Source organism: Sinocyclocheilus grahami, unplaced genomic scaffold, assembly GCF_001515645.1.
Source record: "Sinocyclocheilus grahami isolate Dianchi unplaced genomic scaffold, SAMN03320097.WGS_v1.1 scaffold342.1, whole genome shotgun sequence".
Taxonomy (NCBI): Eukaryota; Metazoa; Chordata; class Actinopteri; order Cypriniformes; family Cyprinidae; genus Sinocyclocheilus; species Sinocyclocheilus grahami.
The window spans coordinates 827,668-841,317 of record NW_015505521.1 but is presented as its reverse complement, the minus strand read 5'-3'; the positions used below and the strand labels follow the sequence as shown (position 1 = coordinate 841,317).

The 13,650-nt window shown below is 36.0% G+C and overlaps 2 protein-coding genes across 2 annotated transcripts; one reads left to right on the top strand and one right to left on the bottom strand.

The window, feature by feature from the left end:
- Positions 1 to 5,724: 5,724 nt before the first annotated feature.
- On the bottom strand, positions 5,725 to 8,566 carry LOC107603201 (alpha-crystallin B chain-like). The gene is made up of 3 exons (XM_016295944.1): positions 8,195 to 8,566; positions 6,705 to 6,827; positions 5,725 to 6,497 (listed from the first exon to the last, which is right to left on the bottom strand). Exons 1-3 carry the CDS (start codon positions 8,375 to 8,377, stop codon positions 6,294 to 6,296), a joined length of 510 nt encoding a protein of 169 aa, XP_016151430.1. The 5' UTR covers positions 8,378 to 8,566; the 3' UTR covers positions 5,725 to 6,293.
- Positions 8,567 to 8,723: 157 nt separating this feature from the next.
- Positions 8,724 to 12,552, top strand: hspb2 (heat shock protein, alpha-crystallin-related, b2). The gene is made up of 3 exons (XM_016295945.1): positions 8,724 to 9,008; positions 10,264 to 10,454; positions 11,856 to 12,552. The coding sequence occupies exons 2-3, from the start codon at positions 10,361 to 10,363 to the stop codon at positions 12,266 to 12,268; spliced, it is 507 nt and encodes a 168-aa protein (XP_016151431.1). The 5' UTR covers positions 8,724 to 9,008; positions 10,264 to 10,360; the 3' UTR covers positions 12,269 to 12,552.
- The last annotated feature ends 1,098 nt before the right edge of the window (positions 12,553 to 13,650 follow it).

Genomic DNA, 13,650 nt, shown 5'->3' with positions numbered 1-13,650 from the left:
TACAAATGATCTAATTAACATGGTGAAATGAACGTTGCTTGCCGAAAGACAGCAAAACCACCATAAGCTGACTTGCTTAGCCGGGGCGAAATCATGACGTCATGATTTCAGTACTGAAGTTTCAGGGTTGCCAGGATATTTTTTTAAAAACCGCCCAATTGCTACTACAAACTACTGCGGACTTGGCAACACTGCGAAGTTGCGCAGGCGCTGTGAGGGGGAAACAGGGAAACTGAATTCACCGGAACTAATCGAGCCGTTTGTGTCAGCCTGGGGAGAGAGGTATTTTAATCATGTAAATTATGTGAAAAATAATGCGTTTTTCGAACCACCAAGCATGAGAGCATGTTCTAGTACACCCCCAAAACAAAATCAAGACTTTGTAAAAGAGCATAATAGGACCCCTTTAATTAAAGTATGTGATATTTATTGTAATTAAGTACGAAAAGTATTTTTAAAATCATAAACGTACTTAAGTATTGCAAGTAAAAGTACAAGTACATGCAAAATGGAAAAGAAGCAAATAAATATATATATATAAATGTTCATACACAGCTTGAGTAGCAATATTGTGTTCAGTTTTAACTCTTTCTTCCATTTTGTATCTTTGGGTAAGAATAAGAAGCACTTCATCTGGTACTTAGTGTCGTTCATTCCAACATAAGAAAACATTTCGGGAAGCTGCATCTGAAATAGCATTTAGATGTATTTACACAGTTTAATGTAGGCATATCTCAGAGGGGACATGGATGCATTTAACCTGCAGTTACAGATGAATAAATAATGTTTTGTTTTTAACATATAAAGTTGAATACTGTTATTTGAAATGATTTTAAAACATAAAAAACAGTCGAAATGTGAGATTAAAACTGCCAGTAGGTGGCAGCAAGTGACTGTTAATTAGTGAGTCATTGAGATTCAACCGATTCATTCAAACGACTGATTCATTCAGAAACAAAGCATTTGACTGTGTTAATGAGTGAATCACTGAATCATTTATTCAAACGATTCGTTCAAAAATCTGATTCATTCAATAAGTAAACACCATTGCTCAGAGACGCAAAACAGTGCTGTGATCTTTGTTGGGAACTATATTCGTTAGCAAAATTGAGCAAAAACAAGCAATATTATGTAAGTCACTTATTGCTTTACTGAACTTGTATAAAATGATTATTAAATGTGTTATCATGCTGACATCTGCAGAAAAACGGTACTCTTTGTGTGATATAGATCAAGTTAATTATATTAAAGGTGACATATCATGAAAATCTGACTTTTCCAGGTTTTAAAGGGATAGTTCACCCCAAAATGAAAATTTTATGTTTATCTGCTTACCCCCAGGGCATCCAAGATGTAGGTGACTTTGTTTCTTCAGTAGAACACAAATTATGATTTTTAATAGTGATGCACGATCATAATTTTTCATAGCCGATTCCGATACCGATTTTTTTACAAGCAAACTGGCCGATTCCGATACCGATTTCCGGTTTAAAAAAAAAAAAATTATCAAGCAACAAACAAGAAAGAATAAAAGTACACATAAACAAGATGTTTATTTGGTATTTAACAAGCTAAACTGGGGTTTGGCTATTGAAAACAACAACTGTAACCATCTGAAATTAACCAGTAACTGCGCAGTAAGTAGGCTACATTCAATACAGACATAGGTAGGCCTACTGACAAAAGCATTTAGCTTTTGTTTTTAAATTGGGTTGAAACTATAAACTGGCCTTAAATGAAAACATTAACTGTAACCATGTAATCAGCATTCAGCATTTGTTTTTGTTTTTAAATTTGGTGTAAAGAAAAAAAGATCTTTACCAGTGAAACTAAATAAAACCAAAGTAGGCTATATAAATAAATTATTCCAAAATGTTAACTACAGGTGCTTTTTAAATCACATTAAGTGGATGTAATTTTAAGGTAAAATAAAAAATATTAATCCTATAGCCTACAGAACTGACGTTTACGTCTGGCTTTTCAAACGTGCATGCCAGTTCTTCTTTACAAAAAGAAGCATTTCAGCTTTGGCACAAGTTAGTCTGTTTCGTTTCTCATCCAACACGTGAGAAGCTGAGCTGAACAAACGTTCACTGTCTACGCTTGTGCAGGGCGCGGACAGGTAACTTTACAGCAACTTCAGCGAGTGCAGGAAAGCGGCTCTTATTTGTGCGCCAGTACACCAACGGCTGTTCGCTTCTTGGTATCTGTGCCTCAGACAGGTAGATCTGCATTTCCAGTGCTAAACGGCTGCCCGTATCCTTAATCACTTCAGATTTTTCTTCCAATATCTCATCGTGCATCGCCAACAATGAGCTTGCTCTGCGTGGTATTTTTTTCTGCTGGCGCCTCTGTGCACACTTCCGGAAAAATCGGACGGAAAAAATACAAAAAACGGTTGACCGGCCATAAATCGGCAACCGGCCGGTTCCGATTTATGGCCGGTCAACCGGTGCATCCCTAACGGCACAGTTATTGTGTTTTCGCAAGCGACAACGGTGTACCAGCTCTAATGCCATGGCGAAAGTTTGAGCGAAACATGCTAACTGTTCTGTCATTGGCTGCACAGACGAGCACAGAACACTGTTTAGAGTCCCAGCCTCAGAGGAGACAACAGAGCAGTGGATTTATTGATTTATTTACTGTATATTGCTGCTGCCACACAGATCTAAAATAAACATGCAATTTATTTCCCAGCTGTTTACCTTCACAGACATAACTGACTGTTTTTGTAACTCGTGTGAGTGTGAGTATACTTGTGTGTGAATGAGAACTTAGTTTAGTACTCTCATGCTGTGACAGCCGCTTTCTGTCCGTGTGCTTCGGATGTGTGCTCTCAGAAAACCGTATATCAGAAGTTTAAAAATAATATGGTTTAAAACGCATGATTTCAGTGCGATAAACATGATAATCAGAACCAAAACAGATGTTTTTAGCAGGGCCGAGATGTAATGGTGCAGCTCTATTCTAGAAAAGGGGGGCGGGGAGCAGCAGCTCATTTGCATTTAAAAAGACAGGCCCGAAAAACAGCATGTTTTTGCTTCCACTCAAAATAGCCATTTTCAAAATGATATAATAAATGATCTGTGGAGTATTTTGAGCTGAAACTTCACAGACACATTCTGGGGACACCAGAGACTTATATTACACATTGTAAAAAGGGGCATAATATGTCTCCTTTAAATTATATAAATGTAAAAAAGCACACAGAAGCATTTTTGCCGTCTACAATTTAGAATGTCTTACATTTTGAGTTTTAATAGACTAATAAATCAACATGCGTGCACTCTGTGTGTGTGATTTGATGATATAGACTTGATAATGTCAGATCGCACATCATTACAACAACACTTACCATATTATCGCAGACAATGCTTTATATCGCAGAGCCCAGACTCGACTTGAGTGGGAAATGAATCATCCGTGGTAGTGCGTGCACTTGTTTGCACATGAGCATGAGTCTAACTTGCAAATGCCAGACCACTGATTCGTCAAACCTGCTTTCCTGCAGTCCGTGTTCTTCTGACTTCTGACTATTTTGTAAGTAACGAATATGCTTCGGGGAAATGTATCGGAGTAAATGTATATATTTTAATTAGGAAATGTAGTGGAGTAAAAGTTGGCTGAAATATAAAAACTCAAGTAAAGTACAGATACTCCCAAAATATACTTAAGTACTGTACCGAAGTATTATTACTTCGTTACATTACACCACTGAGAGCCACCTACTGTAAGTCACATTTAAAATGCTTGAATTCCATTGCATTAGTTAAGATAGACTGGTATCTGCAATCCTTCCACAGCTTAATTTTTTTGAGCAGTGCAATGATTTTAATCAGTTAGTGTGGCAGTGACCACAGGTGTAGTTCATAACACCAACTATGAACATGTTCCAATTCATTGCATTAGTTAAGATAGACTGGTATCTGCAATCCTTCCACAGCTTCATTTTTTTGAGCAGTGCAATGATTTTAATCAGTTAGTGTGGCAGTGACCACAGGTGTAGTTCATAACACCAACTATGAACATGTTCCAATAACATTTAATCACAAAAATCCTCATATAATTTTTTTGTTTTTCAAACTTATTTTGTGAACGTTTTGCTTTAAAAGTGTGCTAGTGCAAACTTTCTTTAAAATGCATTTGATTTTGTTTGATATTTAGTTATCTAATGCAGTGACATTCATGCATTTTAAGTGTCACTCAAATGTCCAAATACCAGTTTTGTGCTCAGTAGTCAAACAATTTTGAATTTGTTACTCCTCAGTTCTCTCACTACTTTGAAACCACATATTATTCCAGCTATAAGAAGGATGACGTTCGGCCAATTTACACAAGTATATTTTTCTTTAAATAATTGTATTAAAAACTTTGTATCAACTATTATTTATTTTAATTGATTAATTAGTTAATTCTATTGTTTTGAATTCAACAAAATAATCATGCTTATGTAAAGAATCTGATATTTCCACTTTATCAGCTCCAAAGAGGGAGTCAAGAAGTTTCCCTGGCCACCAACCAGAACTGGACCCTCCACACACAAAGAAAATGTACAAAATGTCAGAAAATGTACCTATGATGATTGATTTTCCATACATAATAAGGTTATAATATTTGACTTCTCAATTATATTGTACTTTACTGCTGTCACGCCCCTGGACTCAGTCCCAGTCTGTGCTGTCTGTCTTGGTTGGTTCTGAACGTCAACCCCTGTGTTTCCTGTGTTCCAAGCTGCCAAGTGTTACTTCCTGGAGATTCTGAATTAAAAGACTATTGTTGTTCATGTACTCCTGTTCTCCTCGTTCCTCGCTCCTCGCATTAGGCTAAAGTGTGACAACTGCATTGATAATTCACCTCAATTCATCTGGTCGATTGATTTTTTCCACAAATTTTTGTGAATTCATTAAACAGTAAACTACCAAATACATTTTTATCGTATTGACCCGAATATAAGACGATGTTTTTTTCTTGGAAATATATTCATGCTGTTTAACCATGACTTAACATTATCTTTAATTTCAGTTTAACGCTGCGTTCATAACCATCTTTAACCTCGGGTTTTAAAGCCCTGCTCCTGCTGTTGTTATGCAAATACAGTGGCGAAAGTATATAGTGTGAAGCAATGCAGTGCATAGATGTGTCATTAACCAATCAAAACTGCATCAACGCACACAAATCTTGTCAAAACACTTAAATACTGTGACTTTTTCATCCCCTCACTGTGTCCTCTAGTCCCAGATCATTAAATTCAAAATAATTTTTGCCTTTCCATACCAAAAACAAAAGCCATTGTGATATCTCAAACAAATCATTTGAACGTACAGAGAATAAACAATAACAGAATCAATCAAAACTGCATCAACGCACACAAATCTTGTCAAAACACTTAAATACTGTGACTTTTTCATCCCCTCACTGTGTCCTCTAGTCCCAGATCATTAAATTCAAAATAATTTTTGCCTTTCCATACCAAAAACAAAAGCCATTGTGATATCTCAAACAAATCATTTGAACGTACAGAGAATAAACAATAACAGAATAAACACTTTACAACAAGGTTCCATTTGTTAACGTTAGTTAACTACATGAGTTAACATCAACTAACGATGAAAAATTATTTGAAAGCATTTATTAATCTTAGATAATGCTAATTTCAACATTTACTAACACAAATTAATATCTGTTAATATTATTTAATGGACCAGAGCTAACATGAAATTATTAACAGTTGTATTTTTATTAACTATCATTAACATTAACAAAGATGAATAAATACTGTAAGAAATATATTGCTCATGTTAAGTTAATGTAAGTTATTGCATTAAGTAACGCTGACTAATAGGACCTTATTCTGACTCTTCTGCAAATTCCAGCATTAATAATAAGAGACTGTGGCGTAATTTGCCATCTGATTCAGCTGAGTTCAATGGCCCATTTTTGTCTTTGTCATAAAAAAAAATGCCGGGGAAAAATACTCCTACACTCAAATACTTTGTCTTGCTGTCAAGCTGCAAGATATACAGAAGCCCCTTTGTTTGGTGGCATCAACAGAAAACAATACTTTATTGTAAAAGTGTATTTCTATGGTAACATTTATCATTTAGAGCTTGTGTTCAGTTAGTTTGACGCTGATGGAGTTTTCGACCTAATAACTTATTTTTCTTCTCTAGGCGCTGTAGCAAAGACAACAAGTTTGGGCTTGTCAGGAAATGTTGGGCTAATAAGTTATTCCCTTGTAATGTAGCAGGAGGAAGACACGGGACATAAAGTTGAAACATGGAAGTCTAGCAGCTTTACTTCTTCTGAGACCCAGCCACGGCGGGCTTGTCTTCACGGGTGATGGGAATGGTGCGCTCCGGGCCCTCTGTGTGCTTGCGAGGGGCTGTCACGGTCAGAACGCCATCAGAAGACAGGGAGGAAGTGACAGAGGCTGGATCCGTACCAGCAGGGACACGGTATTTTCTTAGAAACTCCCGTGAGATAAAACCGTGATCGTCCTGCAAGGAAAGCACAACATCGTTATGAGCAGGTGATAACGAATGGTCCATCTTTCACTCTGCTTATAGCTCAGTGTTTATTTGTGGCTCAAGGCCAGTGATCTTGGTGATGACATGAGGATTTTAAACAATAAAGCCAGTCACACGCAAAGGTTTGGGTAGGTATTAGGTTGCAGTGTTCAGTGTTTATGTACTGTGAGTTTCTACCTGACGATCCTCGTGTTTAGCGTGAATTTCAATGAAATCCCCATTGATTTTCACTGACAGCTCCTCTGGTTGAAATTGTTTGACATCCAGATTTAGGGAGAAACGGTCCTTTTCCATTTTCATCTAAAAAAACACAATTAATGACATAAATTATTAATAATAAAATTTTGTTTGGTCTATCCTAATGCTCACAATTAGGAAAAGCACTTCAAATTCAAAAGACAAATTTACATTTTCAGACATTTCGATTTTTTTTTCTACTATAACATAATAATCTTCTGTGATAGTATTAACCTATATACAGAATTTCATTACTATATTATATAGTTGTAATTATACTAATAATTATAATTATTAACTATAAAGTAATAATAATGTACATTAGAATTACATTTTTTTTAAAATTCACATTACAATATCATGTTGTCACAATGCAAAAATCATAATAGTTCTACAAGACTACAGATGCAAAAGCCTCTAAGTGCCGTCTGAAATTTTTGTCTAAAATGAGCATTTTTATCAGGCTCCTATATTTTATGTTCAGGTATTTCACTATAATGGCATAGAAAAGGACCATTAAAGTAAAATTACTTCACCTAAATAAAGGAGCCTAATAAAAATATTAATTTTAGAAGGAAATTTCAGATGGCACTTAGAGGCTTCTGCATCTGAACTCTTCAAATCTGCTTCACTTTTTTTATGCAAAAATATTTATTTCTCTTTTGATTTTAGTGAAACATGACCCGAACATTTCTTAAAAGGTTTTGTGAAATTCAACCATATAAATAATTAAATTATTTTTGTTTTGTGTTTTTTGTTTGTTTTATTTATTTATTTATTTTATCCCATCAAAACAGAAGAGCTATGCTTCAGTGTGGCTTTTTAAATATACACTGCTAATCAATCAAAGCTATCGTCATTAAATAAATGCTCAAATATTTATCAAGTGGGATCATAGTTTAGAAAACAGCCGACACTAGCACAGCTGTCATTGAAAAAAACAAAAAACAGCTATAGTTATCTCTTAATAACGCTATCTTTGTCTATATAAAACAGGCATGAACACAGAGAATAACTTCATGTTAAATGTAAAACTTAAAATAGCACAATAAAAATAATCCATAAATAATTTTCATTATTACATGGCTCTTTGAAATACTTGATTTTGATTGGTCAACTAAGGTCAAATATTTTTGTATTGGTTGACTAAGGTCAATTATTAATGTGTACTAAATTGTTAACATATGAAAATGACTTTAAACATCCATTATTTATTAACTGTACAGCCGTTATCACTAATTAATACCCTGTAGGTTAATATGAGACCCCTCCACTTTGCTTCAAGGTACTGATCACCCAGTTTAGTTTTTGATAGTGAGCTAACAAACTAGACACGGAACTACAATAATGCTAAGGTTACAAACTTAATGTAGATTAACCACAACGTTCCCAAACGTCACTGAAAACTGACTGCGAAACTTTTAGCTCACCTCAGAAAGGCTGCTGTCCACCCAGCTTGGCCAGCGGAAAAAGGAAGGTCGTGGGTAGTACAGTGAGGGAATCATTTCGGCCTCAGAGATGGGGTCCCCAAAGTGCTGCTCAAAGATCCGGCTGGGAAAGAGGGATGGCCAGAAGGAGCGCCGGAACCAGGGATGCTGGATGGCGATGTCCATTTTGTGTCTGGGTCTTAGCAGCACTCAGAAAACTGCTGCCTCTTCTGCGTGCGCACTTAAATAGAGCAACACCGACGGCCCCTGGCACACGAGCCAGTGGTGGATCTTTCTGGAATAATGATGTAAACTGTTTGCCTGCCTTTGCCTCTTTCACTTCGGCCCTCCCACTGCTTGCTACCCCGTCCTCTCTTCCAACCATCACTCTCTGTATTTATCCAAAGAGCTGATCGGATTTCAATTCACTCAGATACCAACTGGATTACATTGCAAGCCCTCAATAGTGCTGACGGTCCCATGTGTTCACTGCACTGGAAACTGCAGTGTCTGGCCCGGTGAACCTGCCAATGTTGAGGGAAGTCAGTAGTTACTCGGTATTCCGGTGTGTCTAGCTGGCTCATTTGGTGCCAGCAAAGATTAGGATGCCCACGAGGGGATGTGCCCATGTGTATTTAGGTTCTGAGTCCCTTTGGAGGTTTAGTCTTTACAGAATCTGACAATGAATGCGGCTGAGGTAACTGTGCCAGGCTAAACACCATACAAAGTCAATCCCCATGAACAAGGCCTCGGCTGGGCAGTGTGTACGGGGCTTACTTCAGCTGGCACACTGATTGGACATCCTCATTTTGGAGGGGTAAGCAGTCTCAGCCGCTGTCAGTGAATATTCTCTTAACAAAGGCAAAAGATGGTTCTGGATTTATACATTTTATTTTTGTTTCACCTGACCATTTTGTGGATTTTGTGCCGTTTCAGTTCTCTGGATTCACTATTAATTTAGTCAGCAAGAAAAAACGATACTGAACTTGGTAACATTATTTGATTTACACTACCAACCTTTTTTTTTTTTTTTGAAGTCTCTCATGCTCACCAAGGCTACATTTGTTTGATTAAAAATACAGTAAAAAAGAGTAATATTGTGAAATATTATTACAATTTAAAAATACCTATTTTCTATTGCAATATATTTTAAAATTACATTTATTCTTGGGATGGCAAAGCTGAATTTTCAGCAGCCATTACTCCAGTCTTCAGTGTCACAATCCAACAAAAATCATGTTTTGGTGTTCAAGAATTTATCAATGTTTTGGTGCTTAATATTATTTATGTGGAAACGGTTATGTTTTTTCAGGATTTTTTGATAAATAGAATAAATAGAAGTTCAAAAGGACATCATTTATTTGAAATGGAAATCATTTGTAATATTGTAAATGTCTTTACTGTCACTTTTGTTCCATTTAATGCATTTTTGCTGAATAAAAGTAAAAAAGGTAAAAAAATAGATGAAGATAGATAGATAGATAGATAGATAGATAGATAGATAGATAGATAGATAGATAGATAGATAGATAGATAGATAGATAGATAGATAGATGGATGGACAGACGAACAGATTGATGGCTGGATGGACAGACGAAGATAGATAGATAGATAGATAGATAGATAGATAGATAGATAGATAGATAGATAGATAGATAGATAGATAGATAGATAGATAGATAGATAGATAGATAAGAGAGTGACTTCATAAAAGAGTGACATTAAGTTTTTATTTTTGCTGCTAAGATCATTTTGACTTATTATTTTGGTGCAGTACTGTAATGAAAATAATGTTTTATTTTAAGGCCTATCCCAACCCTTTTCAAGAGTTGAAATAACAATTTTTTTAAAAACTTTGAGCAACCTAGATCAACTGTTAGACTGTTTTGCTTTTTGAGTCTATCACTAAATCTATTCACTCTGCATTTGTGTATATCCGCCTATATGGGCTATGCAGCTCCACAGCGTTTACTACAAGCTATTTGTAGCAACATTTATCACCCTCCTGTCTCTAGTGCGCAATCTCTCTTTTCCTTTCCCCTGCTGTTCTTTCTGCCCCTCTCCCTTTCTAGCCTTCCTGCTGCTCTCGCTCTCTGAAATTAGTTTAATTGAGGTCTGTCAATCCAGTAAATTCTCCAGTTATCTTGTCAACCGGCTACAGTGGTCAAAATGACTGATCGCACCGTTCCTCATGCCTACCCGATGAGTATGGAGTACGAGATGTGTTCTCCCCCTCGAATCTATGATCAGAACTTTGCAGAAGGCAAGTCAAATTTGAGTCTTGAAATGAATAGAAATAGACAACATTTTAAGGCAAAACATCCTGTGCATTTGTGCATTTCTTGTATTTTTATATTGCTGGCTATCATACTATGTCTCAGTGACTTTAAAACAACTTTTCATAACTTTAGATTTTAGGACAAACAAGTCATTTTGATTGTCATTAATGAGCGTCAGTCTATAGCTAATAAATATATAATGTTATGAACATCCATATTGGCACTTGTGACAGTATTCACTTGTGACGCCTCTGTAACAACTTCTATTTAGAATTCCACACATGACATGAGCAAAATAACCTCTTGTCCCCTTCATGACTGATTATGAGCTGATCTTAAACAAGTTAGCAGCAGGTTTGGAGACACCACACACTGTTAGGCTATAACAGAACAGCGTAAAGATGCCACGTGTGATAAGTTTAAAATAGAAACTGTTAGTGGAACCTGAGTCTTGATCTGTAGCTGGAGTCATGAATTGTAAATAGACTTGACATGCACATTTCCTGTGTCTTCTAGAAGACATTTCCAAATTCTAGAGGAAAGAGCTTTCTATTTTAATTAAGGTGCATAAATAGTAGTAAATGTTTTGTCTTTTTAAAGTGTCCGCCAAGTCATGTATACCATTCAGCAACATGTAGACAAAGGAATAAAAAATTATATATTTTTTATTTTATTTATTTATTTATTTTTAAATTTTTATTCCTGGATGTATAACGTAAAAAATATTAGGTTGATACAACTGTCCTGATATCACAATGCATTTTTTTTTAATTAAAAATAAAAAGCTATTTAATAATATTTATAATAATTTTTTTTATTTATTAATACTAATAAATAATAATATTTTATTTATTATTAATTACTAATAATATTTTATTTATTATTTCTCAGAAAAGCATTTTAATAAAACTGCTTCAATGTTTATTCATATTTGAAAAGATATCCACCAAGTCATGTAGCGCAAACACAAACAAACAAACAAACAAAACATCACATGATATCATGAGGTCAAAAGTCTCTTAAAATATGAGATACTTTGACATTTTTATGACAAGGCAAGGTTAGTTCAGGTTATAAAATGTCATGTGGTACAATTACCCTGAAACTCAAAAAAAATAAAAATAAATAAAAGATCAAGATTCTTTAGGGTGGAAGGAAAATATGTTATTAATTTTTACATGACTGTTACACCACATTTTTAAAGTGGTTGTTTCCAAGTTCAAAGTCAATGTTAAAAAGTAATTTTTTACTTTACTAATTACTTGAACAAAAGTAATCTGATTACGTAACTCGCGTTACTTGTAATGCGTTACCCCAACACTGCTGGACACATTGTATGATTAACTGAGATTATGATGTATTTGTTTCTCTTCTCACCCTCTCAGCTCTGAGTCCCAAGGACCTGTTGGCCCCTGTCCTGTACCACGGTTACTACATTCGTCCCCGCATCAACAAGCAACTTGAGCGGGGCTTCTCTCACATAGAAAGTGAAGATGATTGGTATCGAGTTTTGTTAGATGTGTGCCAGTTCACACCAGATGAGATCAGTGTGCGAACAGTCGACAACCTGTTGGAAGTGACGGGGCGGCACGCTCAGAGAATGGACCAGCATGGCTTCGTGAGTCGTGAGTTTACCCGCACGTACATCTTACCAATGGGTGTGGATCCGCTGCTGGTGCAGGTGTCTCTCTCACATGACGGGATACTGTGTATCCAGGCACCACGGAAAACGGAGGACCTGGAGCCTAAAATCAACCAGCTCAAGATTAAAGTGGACAAGAAGGAAAGCAAAAGTTAATAAAGTGGACTGATATAAGCAGGCCCACATAGAATCCCAAATGATGAAAAGTCTATGGAGTTGGAATGCCCAACACTTGCTGCTCATTTATTAAATATTTTTGGATATTTTGAATAATTTGGCATTCTCTCACTTCTGTTCTCTCACAGTTTGTTAACATGCATTCCACAGAATTCTAAAATGAGATTACGAGATTCCTTCTGGGTCTGTGTTATACACTACAGGTCAAACGCTTGGAATAATTAAGATTTTTAAAATGGTTTTGAAAGAAGTCTCTTATGCTCACCAAGACTGCATTTATTTGATACAAAATACAGTAATATTGTGAATTATTATTATTTTTTCATTGTAATATTGTTTAGAATGTGATGAAAAGCTGCTATTTTAAGCATCATTGCATACAGTGTCGCATACTCCTTCAGAAATCATTTTAATGTGCTGATTTGATGCTCAAGAAACATTATGTTAAAAAAGATAACTTTGTTAAAAGTGTTGCATTTTTGCCACAGTTTTGCAACAGCTTAATATTAAAATAGAAAACAATTACTTTAAATTGTAATACTATTTCACAGTTTTACTGTATTTTTGATCAAATAAATGCAGAATTGGTAAGAATAAAGGAAAGGAAATAAAGGAAAGGTTCACCCAAAAATTAAAACCTGCTGTTTATTTGCTCACCTTCCAAGATGTATATGTGACTTTCTTTCTTCACTAAACTATTCCTTTAAAAACATAAAAAAAAAAAAAATTCTTAATTATTTCCAAACATTTTAAGTGAAGTGACCCATACTCAGAATTAGTGCTCTGCATTTACCCATCCAAAGTGCACACACACAGCAGTGAACACACACACACCCGGAGCAGTGGGCAGCCATTTATGCTGCAGCGCCCGGGGAGCAGTTGGGGTTCGGTGCCTTGCTCAAGGGCACCTCAGTCGTGGTATTGAAGGTGGGAGAGAGTGCTGTACATTCACTCCCCCCACCTACAATCCCTGCCGGTACGAGACTCGAACCCACAACCTTTCACTCCCCCCACCTACAATCCCTGCCGGTACGAGACTCGAACCCACAACCTTTGGGTTACAAGTCCGACTCTCTAACCATTAGGCCACGACTTCCCCTTGTGGCCTAATGGTAGTGTACATTAGTTACTTAATTTATGGTTGGTGTTTACGCTTTACATCTGGGAGTAAAACTGTACACACTGGAATTTTATGACGCACGTTAAGTTCCCTTGCCTGGATGTGTGGCCATGTGTGAATTTTGCTAGAAAAATTATATTTTGTAATAAACTTTTCTGTATAGCTAGCATGTATTTAAAATAAGGTCTTGCCTCAGTTTTGTTACTTCCAGTTGTTGCAAAAATGAAATTGTGGTCTGCCA